The 15,162-nt window shown below is 51.7% G+C and overlaps 1 protein-coding gene across 1 annotated transcript in view; it reads left to right on the plus strand.

Moving 5' to 3' along the window:
* The first annotated feature begins 1,020 nt into the window (after positions 1–1,020).
* The window catches only part of ADGRE1 (adhesion G protein-coupled receptor E1), a 45,007-nt gene continuing 30,865 nt past the window's right edge, over positions 1,021–15,162 (plus strand). The window contains exons 1-7 of the mRNA XM_037042721.1: positions 1,021–1,084; positions 1,539–1,571; positions 6,296–6,442; positions 9,195–9,350; positions 9,466–9,585; positions 12,064–12,210; positions 14,289–14,438. Coding sequence (XP_036898616.1) covers positions 1,054–1,084; positions 1,539–1,571; positions 6,296–6,442; positions 9,195–9,350; positions 9,466–9,585; positions 12,064–12,210; positions 14,289–14,438 — 784 coding nt within the window. The 5' untranslated portion in view covers positions 1,021–1,053. The remainder of the gene's footprint in view (positions 1,085–1,538; positions 1,572–6,295; positions 6,443–9,194; positions 9,351–9,465; positions 9,586–12,063; positions 12,211–14,288; positions 14,439–15,162) is intronic.

The following is a 15,162-nucleotide window of genomic DNA, read 5'->3' on the forward strand; positions in this document are numbered from 1 at the left end:
ACCGTCTGTCTTGTTCCCTGGTTGTTTCTCCCAGTTTACCTACATGCCAATGTGGGACCACCTGGTCTGCCAGCCGCCACCTCACCTGGTCTGCCAGCCGCCACCTCACCTGGTCTGTCACCAGCTGCCACCTCACCTGGTCTGCACCAGCTGCCACCTCACCTGGTCTGCACCAGCTGCCACCTCACCTGGTCTGCACCAGCTGCCACCTCACCTGGTCTGTCACCAGCTGCCACCTTGCCTCGAGTCCTCTCTGCCCTGATGCCCATCTCCACTCCCCCCATCAGTCTGGATGAATGTTTCTTCTTTAACTCCTCTTCAGACTTCCGTACAGTTCGATTTTCTGACAGTTCTGGTTGTTTTTCATTTTTAAAGTTGTTTTTGTCCTTTTGGTTGTGTGAGGAGACCAAGTGTATCTACCTACGCCTCCATCTTGACTGGAAGTCCTACTTTACAATGCTGACTTGATAATGTATTAAATTTTCTTAGCTGTGTGTGATAGTGGAGATTTTTTTCTAAGTCCTCACCCAAGGATTTGAGAGAGAGGGGGGAGAAGCGCTGATCAGTTGCATCCCGTGAACCTGCAAACTTTTGGTGTGCGGGGTGACACTCTGACCCCGAGCTGCTCAGCCAGGGCGGGAGGTGCTTGTTTTATGGATCAGTCTGTGGAGAGGCCCTTGAGCTTGGGGCTTGTTCCTTTGGGGGCAGGTGGCAGGAAGCTCATTTAGTATCAGCTGCAATAAAACAAGCAGATAAGAGACAGGAGACAGATGTTGGTTGGAAAGGGAAAAAGAACAAGTGGGTGGGAAGGAGAGAGGGAGAGTGAGACTGTAGTGGCCCACCAGCCAGACCAACCTCTCTTCACTGTGGAGAAAGGAGAAAGCTGGGGGTTTTGCCACACTGTCCTTATGAGTGGCAGCAACTCAGCAAAAAGGTCGCTGGTGCTCTCAGAGCAGTTGGGCAACTCTGGCCCCGCCCCCTCCCTGCTGGGTTGTATTGGAAAACCCCAGGATACAGAAAGGGCTCTCCTCTGGGAGTGAGAGACACGGCAAGATGTGGACCTTCAGCCTGCTTCTCTTCTGGGGTGAGTGTGAGCCAGTCTCTGTAGAACTTTGAAGGCGTTCCGGGGGGCCTCCACCACAGCCTGGTCCCACAGGGAGCCCGGGCGAGCGTGTTGCGCCGGGAAAGGTGAGCTGCCCAGAGGAAAGGGGTCCAGGCTGTACCCCTGCCTCTGTCAGCTGTTGCTTCTAGGCCGGTGAAACCGCTGGGGGATGGCTGTGCCCACCTGGTGAAGTGGGTGCAGGGTGGGGCCAGGGGTGGCTGCCAGCCCAGCCCTCCCGACCTGGAGGAGCGGAAAGAACTCTTGAGCTGATGTAGGTAGCTCTCCGGGAAGAGGCTGTGTTTCCCTCGTCACACGCCCACCCCTGATTTCATCGCTTGCCGTGGAATCATTGGCACTTAGGGAAATATGAGGACTGGCTGGGTGATAGGGTGGCTCCTGGCCGATCTCAGAAGCGTCTAATGACTTCTCTTTGCAGGTTGGCAGCACTCCTCAACACGGGCGGACTTTGGTAAGCGACACCTCCTGACGGAAGGCAGTTGGCCCTTGGGCAGGTGCCCCTGCCTCTGTTTTGCCACCTGATTAATGGGTATTGTGATGGCCCCACGTAATGGGATGGTTGTCAGGATTCAGCTCCGTGTGGTGTTGATAAGAGGAGGGTTCTGGAGTCACACCTCCTGGGTTGGAATCTCGGTTCCGGTGCTCATTGCCATCAGGACCTCCAGTGTCTGAGTGAATTCCAGGGACTTCCATTTCCAGGAAAGTGAAGTCAGAGGAGCTAATCCCACAGGGTCTTGATGAGGATGAAGGAAGGTAAGGCAGAGGCAATACTGAGAATTGTGCTTGGAATATAGTTAAGTGCTCAGTTAAATGAGCCCCTCCTCCCCTCCTCTTGCCTCTCCTTCTCCCTCTCCTCCTCCTCCTCTCCCTTTCTTCTCCTTCTCAGATAAATATAAATTATCTGGTTCTTACTGGCTGGGCTGCCGACGAACCAAAGCTGTTAGCCAGTGAGGGGGCCCAGCCAGGATCACGACCAGTCTCCTGGACTCCTTCCCAGCATTAGTTCATTCCACTGTGCTCATGTCTTGCATTCTGACCTGTGGTGTGACCTGGGGCAGCTTGAAATGCTCTTGGACATCCCTTTCCATGTGTGTAAAATGTAGTCGATGGTGTGTACCAGTGGTAGGTTGACTGACGCCCCAGACTGGGGGGTGAGGGTGGGGGTGGGGTGGGAACCCCAGATGCCGGACTTTGAGTGCCAACACCAGGTAAGTCCTGGGAAAACCAGGATGGGTTGGCCACCTGACCTTGAAGTGTTGCTGTGGGGGCTGTAGAAAGGCGTGGCAGGACCTGTGAAATGGAAGTTGTAGTTTTGTGTTGACACTCTGTGCCTCTCTGGGCCTGGTTTTTTTGCTTTGGTTAATTGAGTGGCTGCAGTGAAGTTGTTTTGCTCACGACTGAGCATCACATGTGTGTCTCAGATGTACGGTTGAAGTGGCCTTTGCCCTGGTCTCTGGGCCAAAGCAGCTAGATGGCACCTGTGAGCACCTGAATTGGTCCTGTCTCTCCTTTACCCAGAGCTCTAAGAGCTCCTACCTCCCTCAGGGTAGAAGCCGAAGTCCTTTCTGTGGCCCACAAGACCCTGCATGACCTGCCCAGTCTCCTCTCTGCCCTGACTTCTCCCTCTCTGCCCCTGAGTCACTCTGTCACAGCCACACAGACCCTCTTGCTGTTCCTCCAATGTGCCAGGCACAGTCCTGCCCCAGGACCTTTGCGCATGCTGGGCCTTTTGCCTGGAATGCTCTTGCCCTGTGTAGACGTGTGGCTCCCTCTATCACCATTATGTTTCAGCTCATCTGCCATCTTCTTAGTGACTACTCTATTTTTGACACTGTATCCCTCATCCTCACCTTTTCAGATTGTCAGCGGCTAATTTTGTGTGTCTTGTTCCACTGCTGAGTCTACCATGCCTAGAAGAGTCCTGGCACATAGTAGGTGTTTGTAGCAGGATTCTCTGGAGAAACAGAACAGACAGGATGGATACCTACATATCTCTATGTGTGTATTCATATATGTAGGGATATATTATAAAGAGTTGGTTCACATAATTACAGAGGCTGGTGAATCCCAAGATCCCTACGGGGAGGTGCAAAGGTCTTGAGACAGGAAAGGATTTGGGAAACGGAGCGAAGGTGAGCATTGCTGATGGGACAAGGCAGGAGCTGTGCTGGAGAGGTTGACAGGTGCCCAGGCACAGGGGACTGGGCTGTCGTTCTGGTTGGGGGTGGACTTGAGCTGTGGCAGATAGAGCTAGAGGAAGAAAAAGCATTGGGAAGCTTACAGTGGAGAGACCGCAAATGGTGATGTGCCGGAAGTCTGCAAAGAGAAAGGTTGGCTCTGCGGATAAAAGAGGAAGCTGGAAACGAGAAGAAAGATACCATCTGAGAGCGGGAAGGGAAATAAGCAAGACAGTTGTAGGAGCCAGAAAAGCCTGGGACTCAAGGACCTGATCTTGCTGATTTAATTCATCCATTATGCTTTCGTCTTTTCTCCACGATACCCCGTCCTGCCGGCTGATCTTGGCAATATCATTGGCTCCTCTCTTTCACTCCCCTTTGGTCCAATGGCAAGTCCTGTCAGCGTTACCTTCAGAATAGGTCCAGAATCTCATGCTTTCTGCTGCACTCCCCTGGATAGGATCCACCGTCATTGCTCCCCTGGACCAGTTCGGATACCTCCTGCTTTGCCATCCTGCCCAGGCCCTCTGCAGGAGCCTGTAAAGCCTGAGTCACGCTGGGCCCTCCTCTGTGCGAAACCCTCCCCCGGCTCCCTCCTGTCTCTGATAAAACATGAAGCCTGCAATGGTCTAGCAGTTGCCACGTGTCCTGGCCCTGTCACCTCCTCTGAGGCTTCCCTCGCCCACTGGGCTCCAACCACAGGCCCCTGGTGATTCCAGGAAATCACCAGGCATCGTCCTGCCTCAGCGCCTTAGCCTCTGCTGCTTCCTCTGCCTTAAGTAACTTCCCATCTCGCTCTCTCACCTCACTCAGGGCTTTGCTCAGATGTGACCTTCTCGGTAAGGTCTTTGCCTCTGAGCAACAGCTGTGTCCTGGGCACTGTTCTCTGCTCTCAGGACACAGCAATAAACAAGACCAACACAAATCACTGCCTTCTGGGAGCTCACAGTCCAACCAACTCCAATCATTTTCCTATAGGACTTAGTTACCTTAGATATTGCATGGAAATTTACTCCATTTCCAGTGAGACTTACCTCCTCTTGTGTAGCCGCCCTGAGAATCACGCCCTAGGGGCTGGACAAGCCTGGCGCTGCCACTTGCCAGCTGTGCGTCCCAGGGCAAGTCATTCAACTTCTCTGAGCCTGTTTCCCACACCGGCACAGTCGATGGGAACTGTATCAGTTTCCTATTGCTGCCTTAACACTGGACTGCGAACTTGGTGGCTTCAAGCACCAGAAACAGCATCTCACGGTTCTGGAGACCAGAAGTCCAAAACGAGTCTCGCTGGGCTGAGAGTGTCGGTGGGGCTGCATTCCCTTCTCGCGGTCCCGCCTTCCCTCCTGGAGGTCTCAGGGGAGAACTTCTTGCCTTTTCCAGCTGCCAGAGGTCACCCGCGTCCCTGGGTTCATGTCCCTCTCCTCCATCTTTGCAGCCAGTGATGGCCGGCCAAGCCTTCCTCTCATCGCGCCACTTTGACTGTGCCATCCTTGTCTTCATCTTTCACTCAGAAAGACACTGTGGTTACATTGGCTCCTCCTCAATAACCCAGGGCGACCTGTCCATCCCAAGGGCAGCTGATCAGCAATCTGCATTCCGTGTGCAGCCCTCATTTCCCCTTTTTGTGCAGCGGAACATAGCCACCTGCTCCAGGGATTGGGACGTGCTCATCCGTGCAGGAGCCATTGTTCTGCTGATCATAGGAATGATAGGGTCACATGAGTGTCTTCCTTAGCACCCGGTGCCTGCTGCTACCTGCGGCTTTGTCCAAAGGGAACAGCACATGCAAAGGCCCTGTGGTAGAGAGGCTAGAAACAGAGACTGACATGAGATGGGGCTTAAAGACGTGTTGGTGTGTGGTCCCTGGGGGCTTTGGAGGTCATGCTAAGTAATGTGGATTTTCATTCTGACTGTAAGAGCCAGGGTTATAGGGAGGCGTGGGGTGTGTGGTCAGATTGGCACACAGAGAGGACTGCAGGGGACAGTGGGGGAATGGAGGACTGTCTGGGCGACCCAGAGCAAGATCTCTACTGGGCATAGCTGTGGCGATGGAGAGAAGCAGGGAAATGTGGAATGATGCTTGGAAGAGAGAACAATGGAGGAGGGACTCACTCGCTGGATGGGAGGGTGGGGTGAACCAGGGAAACTGAGGTGGAAAGAGGTGAATCACTTGTCCCAGGGCTGGGTTGGCTGGGGTGTATCTCAGGCCCTCCCCAGACCTGCCGAATCAACACCTGCCATTCCGAGCTCTCCTGGGGATGGGCAGAGGCTGCTGATCTGCAGAACACATTTCAGCAGCAAGGCTCGGGGCACCTCACACTCCCACGGGCCCACAGATCGGCTGAGCATCTTGTTAAAGTGCAGGTTCCGACGCAGCAGATCTGGGGCAGGGCCCGGACTTTGCTTCCATCCAACTTCCTGCCGGTGCCACTGACCCAAGGACCACACTCTGAGAAGGAAGGGCTACGGGCCTCCGGTCTTAATGAGCACCTTGGTGGCTGTATCGGTTTCCCAGGGCTGTCACCACAGAGCAGAGATTTGCTGCCTCACAGTTCTGGAGGCCAGAGGTCCCAAATCCAGGCATGTGCTTCCTCTGATGGCTCCAGCGGGAGCGTGTGTTCACTCCCCTGTCCCGGCTTCTGGTGTTGCCAGTGGTCCCTGGCTTGTGGACGCATCACTCCAATCGCTGCCTTCGTTGTCACGTGGTCTGCTCCCTGTGTCTCTGTATTTCCCTCCACTTCTTGAAGGACATCGGTCCTGTCAGATTAAGGGGCCATTCCGACTTCAGTATGATCTCATCTTAAGTTACATCTTAATGACATCTGCAAAGATCCTATTTCCAAATAAGGTCACATTCTCAGGGACCAAGGGTTAGGACTTCGGTGTGTCTCTACAGGGGAGACCATTCGAGCCGCACCAGTAACCTTCGCGGTCTCCCGCCGGCTTTCCTCGCAGCCCTGCTGTGGGGCTCTAACCCCGCTCTTCCTTCCGCGCTGCCTAGATGTGAATGAGTGTGCAGACACCACCGCGTGCCCAGCTTACGCCACCTGCACCAACACCGTGGGAAGTTACTACTGCACTTGCAAACGAGGCTTCCTGTCCAGCAATGGACTGGCGCAGTTCCGAGGCCCAGGAGTGGAATGCCAAGGTGAGTCCACGCACCCTCCACACCCTCTGGCATTCGGTAGAAAATTAGGTGGGAGCTGGCAGATGTAGGTATTTTGTTTCTTTTCCCCAAATGTTATTCTCTCCCTCCTTCCTCTTGCCCGTCCGTCCTTCCTTCCTTCCTTCTCCTCATTTTCTCTTCCTCCTTTTCTCTTTCTTTCTATCATAAAAATGATTCCTAGTCACTAAAGTTTCCAATGATTAGAGATTAATGTTATAATGAAAATAGAAATAAAGGTCATACTATTTATCAATATTCAGAAATGACCACTGATTTTATTCTGAGATCCTTCTACCTTTCCATGCAGATAAAAATATTTTTTTAACATGTACTGAGAGCCAGGCTCCGTAGGAAGGGCTTTAGGTATGTTTTACTGTGGAATTGAGTGTAGCTGTGCGATGCTTCTCCATTGGACAGATGAGGCAGCTGAGGCTTGAAGAGCTGAAATGACTTGTGTAGGGTCATGTAGTCGAACTGGAATTCAAACCCAGGTCTCTCTGACTTTCATGGTGGTCTCTCAACCATATTACCTATTTGCCACGCCCTAGCTGTGAGATGTTGGGAAAATGCATTTAGCCTATGTCTCAATGTTTCTATCTGTAAAATGGGTGTTTAAGAGCATCTGCCTTCAAGGGTGGTTGGGAAGATTAAATGCAGTAATATTTGCAGTGTGCTAGGCACATATATACCATCCCAAGAGCTGCTATTAACATAAATAATGGAAGCTCAAGTAATTCCTGGAATGAGCTAAGTTCTTTGTCTGCTTTTCTTATATTTAGACCCAAGTTCTCTTCCTGATGATATAGATGTGCCTACGCTTTTGAATGAGATCAGGGGTTTGCAAACTTTTTCTGTCAGGGTGCAGATAAGGAACACCGTGGAGGCTGCAGGCTGCACGGTCTCCGTCACGCCCGCTCAGTCCTCCAGCTGCACTGCCAAAGCAGCCGTAAATAAGACNATCAATGTATGGTTGCCTTTTGTGCGTCCCCTGCTGGGAGTTGGCCTGCAGGGAACTGGACTACAACCCAGGCATGTGCCCTGACTGGGAATCGAACCGCGATCCTCTGGTTCGCAGGCCCACGCTCAATCCACTGAGCTACACCAGCCAGGGCCGTGCCTGCGCTTTTGAATGAGATCAGGGGTTTGCAAACTTTTTCTGTCAGGGTGCAGATAAGGAACACCGTGGAGGCTGCAGGCTGCACAGTCTCCGTCACGCCCGCTCAGTCCTCCAGCTGCACTGCCAAAGCAGCCGTAAATAAGACGTAAGTGAGTGGGCGTGACTGCGTCTCAATGCAGCTTTATTGACACAAACAAGCGGAGGGCCGGATGCGACCCACGGCTGGAGTTGGCTGAGTAAGATGCCCCATTCCTCCCACTGTAGCTCCCAGGGAGCCCCAGGCGCCCTTCTTTGCGCTGCAGTTTGTGGGCTATTCGGTGAGCTCAGTAGTGCTGGTGGGTCCTGGTTTTTAGATTTGAGGTGAAAGCAACATTCCTCATCTGGAAAATGATGAGTGCCACAGCCAGGATTTTGTCCACTTTATGTCTTTGATTCCCTGTATAGTGCCTGATACTTTGTGAGAATTCAGTAGAATTTCGTCAAATGAAAGAACATGTTACTTCATTCTTTATGTTAACTCCAGATTTAGCATACTGTTACTGGCGGACACCTAGGTTTTCTAACGTTTTACTTATTTTAAAAAAGATTTAATTTATTTACTTTTAGAGAGAGGGGAAGAGAAGGAGGAAGAATGGGAGAGAAACAGCAGTGTGTGGCTATCTCTCACATTCCCTGTACTGGGGGCCTGGCCCACAATCCAGGCCTGTGACCTGATTGGGAATCGAACCAGCAACCCTGTGGTTCACAGGCCTATGCTCAGTCCACTGAGCTACACCAGCCAGGGCTGTTTCCAACGTTTTACAACTTCAAGCAAAGCTGGGATCCATATCCTTGTGGTATTATTTTGGTGGATAGTAGAACTCCAGATTTCTCATTAGGAGAGGTACAGTTAGCCAGGAGAGTTGCCTCAAAGTTTTATTTGCATGACAGATGAGTATTTAGGGTGGTTTGATGGAGCAGGGATGAAGGAGACTTGGAGGGCGCCATCCCATGGTACCATGACTGCACAATTCTGTAGGCTCTTCAGCAAGTAAATTTCTAGCAGTGTCTCTGTGAGGTGTTCTTGCCTGGGTGACAGGTCACTGCAAACTTAGTGCATAAAACAATAACAATCATGTATTTTGCTCATGAGTGAATGTACAGTTTGGGCTGGGTTTGGTGAGGACAGCTTGTCTCTCTTCCACACAGTGTCAGTTGAGTCAATCCTCATGTCTCAGGGAGCTAGAGCACCCACTTTGAACAGGGCCCACTCACAAGGCTGGCGAACAGGCGCTGGCCGTGGACCGGCTGCTCCGCCAGGCCTGTGGGCTGGACGTCTTGGTTCCTCTCCACATGGGCCACTCCATCCTGGCTGGTTGGGCTTCCTCATGGGATGGTGGCTGAGTTCTGAGAATGAGCATCTCAAGACAACAAGGAATGGTTTGTGTGACCTGGTGTTGCTCCCGCCGCAGTCACAAGCGCGCTCGGACTCAAGGGAGCAAGCAACGGGCCTGCTGCTTGGTGGGAATACCCAATTTACACTGAATGAAGGGCATAAGGAATGGACGATGTTATGACCATCTCTGGAAAATATACAAAATGAGACAAATTTGTAACTCTGATTCTTTCTCTGTCTAGATGTAAATGAATGTTCTCCAAGCCCCTCACCATGTGGTCCTAGCTCAGTCTGCAAAAACCTGCCAGGGAGGTACGAGTGCAGCTGCCTTCCTGGCTTCTCTTCTCCCACGGGGGATCACTGGGTCCCTGCAAAGCCAGGTCATTTCTCCTGTGCAGGTAATGCTTCCGGGCTCCGCACGGGTCTTTGGCTGACAGCTGCTACTGAGTTGGGCACGCGTTTTCTAACCTCACACAGCCAGTCTGTCTGCCCTCTCTCCTCTGTGCTCCACAGACATCAATGAGTGCCTCGACAGTGGAGTCTGCCCGGAGCATTCTGAGTGTGCCAACTCTTTGGGAAGCTACAGCTGCCACTGCCAACGTGGATTCATCTCTAACAACTCCCGCTGCGAAGGTATGGGGGACCTGCTCTTCTTCATTTACCTACTTGATGAAGAATCACCCCACTTGATGATCTTATGAGATGGGGATGATGAGCGTCATTTTAGGAACAAGAAAAATGAGGCTCAGAGAGGTGAAGTCACTTGCTCAAAACACACAGCTACTGAAGTCGAAGAACTAGGATTTGGACTCCTATTAAGTCCCTACTATGAGTTAAGCAGGTCAGGAAGTACTTGAGAGTACACAGAGTTGTGTCCCTAGAGTGACCTTTCAGGGGACACTGGCCATTTCTGGAGATGTTTTTGACTGTCACAACAGGTGGTGGTTTGGGGACGGGGGGGGAGGGGGTGCGGACGGGGGTGGGGTGGGGTGGGAGGGTGGGGGAGGGGGCTTTGTGTGTGCTANGTCACAACAGGTGGTGGTTTGGGGACGGGGTGGGGGGGGGGGCTTTGTGTGTGCTACTGCCATCTAGTGGATAGAGGCAAGAGATGCTGCTAAATACTCCAATGCACAGGACACCCTCCCACAGTCAACAATGGTCTGAGGGTGGGCAAAGGTATACTGGCCACCATCATGAGACCTTAACTTCAGACTGAAGAACGAAGCAGGTAACTCCATGGACTGTAACAGAATTTATCATAGGGTTATTTACTTCCGGGGAGAGTGGGTCAGACCAGAAAAGACAGTCCAGCAGTCTGTGCAGATTATTTTCCCCTACCAGGCCCCTGTTACCGTGCTTTTCTATAGTATAACTCAGGTGCTAATAATCAGTAAGAGAAAGGGACAAAGAATGCAGTGGTGCCAGGGGCCCCACCTCCTGGAGGTCTTGTGATGGATGTGCGCCTGTAATCGATACGGTCACCAGGTTGATATTTATCGTGGTTGCCCTGGCACTCCAGTCGCTACTAACAGAAACATTTATGGCGCCCTGGCCGGGTGGCTCAGCTGGCTGAAGCACTGTCCCACACAACAGAAGGTGGTGGGCTCGCTCTCCGGTCAGGGCACACATCTGGCTTTTGGGCTCCATCTCCAGTTGAGGCATGTACGGGGGACAACCAATGCTTCTCGTTCACATCGATGTCTCTCTCTCCCCTTCCCTCTTTCTCCAAAAAAATCAATAAACATATCCTTGGATGAGGATTAAAAATATTTATGGCTATGTTTTAAGGAACACAGATAATTATCAACTAGAAGGCTTGATACCCTTGCTAAAGCAATGAGGTTGGTCACAGTGTGGAAGGAGGTCGGGACACAAAGATGGAGTTGGTTTTGTTCACCTCTGCAGCTACACAAACATGACCCCATTTCGCATGTCAGTGGTTCTAAGGTGGAGACATTCTGTCCTAGGGAGACCCGAACTTCAGAACTTTCTCCTACAAGGTGCTTGAACTGAGATCTGGGAGTTACCCTGGGTTTTCCTTCTCTGTCCGTATCAGATCGTGTCTTAGGGAACTGACCTGCTACATGGTCTTGGATGGGCCCACTGTTCTCCGTCTTTGGTCCGTGCATCACAATGACTGCAGCAGTCTCTCCCCTCCTCCAGTCTTGCCCCTTTGAATCCATCCCCACATTGCAGTCAGAATATTCTCACCAAGAGACGGGCTCCATCTTTCCGAATCTGACACAGCCCATCTTCTCCACACTCATCTGTACAGGGTGACAGCGTCCAGCAAGGCATGGAGCCGTCAGACTCATTGTGTCCCCTTGGCTTGGAGCCAGAGATATTTGAGGTCATCTCTGGTTTCTCTAGTCCATTTGTGGCAGTCAGCTATTGTTGACTAACAGATCGCCCTGAAAGTCACTGGCTAAAAACAACCACCATTGATTTAACTCTTGATTCCATGCCTTGGCAGTTGAAGTCGGGTGTTGGGGCCGGTTCTTGGGGTCTCAGCTGGGCTTGTTCATAAGTCTGTGGTCAGCTGGAGGTCAGCTTTGCTGATCTTGGTTGGGCCATCCACATGTCTGAGGTGATCCATCTCTCTTCCACTTTGTCTTTTGTTCCTCATTAGGCCAGTCGAGGGCTTGTTCATATGGTAGAAGCCCCAAGAATGAGCAGAAGCAAACAACCCTCTAGAGGTCTAAGTTTGGAACTGGCACTGTATCACTTTCACTGCATTCTATTGGCCAGCGCAAGTGCCAGCTAGATTCAAGGGGCGGGGAACCAACTCCTCATCTTAAAGAGAGGAGTGACAGAGCCAAGTTACATCGCACAGTCCACCTCCCAGGGTGTGGATACAGGGAGGAGTGAAGACCATCAACATCTCTGTAACTCTTGGTCATTATGTTTTCAAACGATTCACCACCCTCTATTGACACACTATTGCCCAAAATTTATGCTCCCTGGAAGACAGGAAGAAGGGGGAACACAGGTATTGGGGAGCAGCAGCAGTGTGTCCCCAGTTAGGAACATGTACGGTGGATCTCTTGCTTGCAGTCTCCTGTCCTCGCTTCCTCACCTGCTTACGCCTGGGTTTTCCTTTCCACTCAACAGAGGTGGATGAGTGTGCCCATCCCAGAGCTTGCCCGGAGCGTGCAACCTGCCACAACAGTTTCGGAAGCTACTCTTGTGTCTGCAAACCAGGATTTGAATCCAGCAGTGGAAACATGAGTTTCCATGGCCCAGGAGGGACGTGTGAAGGTAGGTGAAGGGGCCTCCTGCGGCGTCAGGTCCAAGCCTGTCTGCAAAGGCAGCAGTACTGGGTCAGGAATCAGGGTGGATCTCAGCCGAGTTCAAAGCCTCATCTGCAAAACCGAAGCCAATAATTATTCATTTACTCTTTCGTTCATTCATGCACTCGTTCAACAAATACTTCTAGAGCACCTACTGTACGCGAGGCACTTTTCTAGGGATGGTGGATACTGTGGTGAAAAACATAGGCAGGAATATTTGTCCTCCTGTAACTTATAATCTAGTATGGGGGGAGACAGATGACAAAGAAAATAAGTGCAGGAAGGTATTGTGTCAGGGGTAGTTAAAGGAGATGAAGACAAATAAGGCAGGGAAGGCCCACAGAGAGTGGTGGAGTGGACTCCTAATTTTAATAGAGCAAAGGCCACATCGGGAAGCTGGTATTTGAGAAAGATCTGCAGGGATCCAGGGAGTGAGAACCTCACTGGGTATCTGGGGAAGGGTGTTCCCGGAGGAGGGAACAGCAGGCACAGAGGCCCGGAGGCCGGATCTCAGCCAAGGGCTAGCTCTTCCGTATGTCACTTCCTTTGGTCCTCCCCACGACCTGGTATTATTGGGGATATTTTAGAACCCTTTTAAAGATGAGGAAACATAGCCTTCATCGTGGTGGAGCCACTCTCCCAAGGTCACCACCGATGGACGTCACACCCATGCTCCTGACCACCATGCATTCTGCCTCCAGATCAGGCTGCGAACTTGGGCGGCTCAGGCGGGCATGGCATGGAGCCGACATGGGTTCTATCCTGGTATTTCTAGACTGGGACTCAAGACATCCTGGGAAGCTGTCATCTGAAAATTTTAGTGCTAAACAGAACCTGGATTTTCATCCTTGTTGTGCCTTTCACGAGCTCCGTGACACCGCAAAATTGTGAAGCCGCAGTTTTCTTCCCTGAAATAACATTAATGGAAATAACATTAACATTCACCTCACAGGGCTGCCCTGAAATTTGCCGAGCTGATGCATGTAGAGGGTCCACTTCAGTGCCTGCCGAAAAGAAAGCCCAACATCTTAGTTCATTTTTTTGTTTTAGGTAACGAACACTTCCCTAGTCCTCTTGGGGTGGGTTATGTTATTTTTCCCACTTGACAGAAATCGAGACACGCAGATAAATTCTCCTGTCCGTGCATTGGTCAGCTCAGGCTGCTGTAACAAACTTCTGCAGGCTGCGGCTTAACCAACAGACATGACTTCTCACGATTCTGGACATTGGGCGTCTAGGTCAGGGTGCCGGTGTGGGCAGGTTCTGGGGAGGACTCTCTTTCTGGCTTGCAGATCACGGCCTTCTTGCTGTGTCCTCACGTGGCAAAGAGAGAAAGAGCCCCGTGTCTCTTCCTCTTCTTGTAAAGGCACTAACCTCATCATGAAGGCCTCACCCCATGACCTCACACAAACCTAATTATGTTCCAAAGGGTCATGTCCAAATACCATCCCACTGAAGTTAGTGCTTCGTTATACAAATTCAGGGGGACGTCATTCAGTCCATAGCACCCGGTAACACACAGCTTGTGAGGGACAGAGCCAGGCTTTTAACCCAACCTGTCCGAGCCCTCCAGCCCTTCACTCTGATCTATCTCAGTTGTTATTATTATTAGAAATAGAGATTCCTTGGAGAGGAATTGACAGTCACCAGGGAAAGAAGGGAGTAAGTGAGTTTGAGGCTGAGGGGACACACAGGTGAGAGCGAAGAGCCTTCGTGAACCTGCAGATAATCAATGAATCTGGGTCACGAGTTATGCGGGGACGAGAAGCAGGAGACGAGGGAGGTGAGCTGAGCTGGGAGCAGACCCTCAGGGTCTCGCGTGTTCTGATGTGAGTTTGGGTTTTACCCTGAGCCGCTGGGAGGCTCTTCAGTTTGCGTGGTCACAGGCTCACCCCTCGATGCTGCTTCTCCACGGTGATGAAGTGTGTGTAAGAAGGTGCGACGGAGGTGAGGGACCCCCTCGGCTTTTGTCCCTGGTGGGCTGTGCGCTGCTGTTACAACCTCAGCATCCTTCATCCCAATGACTGAGACCAGTTTTCTGCTTAGATGTGGATGAATGTTCCAGAAACACGGCTCTCTGTGGTCCCAGCACTGTGTGCACCAACATCCCCGGAGAATACAGATGCTCCTGCCTTCCTGGGTTCATTTCCCTTGATGTTTGGACCCCTGAGCACCCGGAGGCTTTCCAGTGTGCAGGTAATTGTCCCAGCCACGGCGATGACTTCTCAATGCATGTCAAACAGCCCTGAAACATAGAACAGCCACCTTTTGCTCTTGCTCATGATTTTACAGGCTGACCACGTGGGTGTTCTGGGGCACCGGGGTGGCCGGCAGGCCTGAAATCTCCTTGTTTGTGTGGCTGGCAGTTGGTGCTGGTCTCTGGCTGGGACCCCGAATTTTCACTGGGGGAGTTTCCGTATGTCTCGTCAGACTTCCTCATAGCTGGGCAGCTGGTCTCCAAGAAGGAAAGTTTAAAGAGGCAGAAAGCAGAAATGCCAGTCTTCATAGGCCTGTGCTTGGCAATCTTCTACCACATTCTACTGGTCACAGTCACGGGCCTGAGTAGATTGGGAGGAAGGAGAAACAGGCCCCCCATCTTGCTGGGGAAGTGTGTGTACAGGAACTGGAAGTGCCGATGGGGCCCATCCTCAGAGCGTCTACTCCACTGCAGAACACATGTACATTCCTCAGCCCCCAGGGGCGATTCATGCTTCATTTCATTAGAAATAGCTGGTTCTTCTTACTGATCTACGCTAGCTGCTGACATCGTTAGACACAGAACAATAGAGCAACACAGTTGAGAGGGACCTTAGAGAGATCACTCACACAGCCCTAATGGCTTCAGGGAAGTTATTCAGATCCCCATCAAGGGCCAGGAAGCAAAACTTCGGACCTCCGCCCCCCCGCCCCCTTCAGCCGC

The sequence above is a fragment of the Sturnira hondurensis genome, unplaced genomic scaffold (genome assembly GCF_014824575.4).
Source record: "Sturnira hondurensis isolate 20B ecotype Veracruz unplaced genomic scaffold, ASM1482457v3 Scaffold0003693, whole genome shotgun sequence".
Classification (NCBI taxonomy): Eukaryota; Metazoa; Chordata; class Mammalia; order Chiroptera; family Phyllostomidae; genus Sturnira; species Sturnira hondurensis.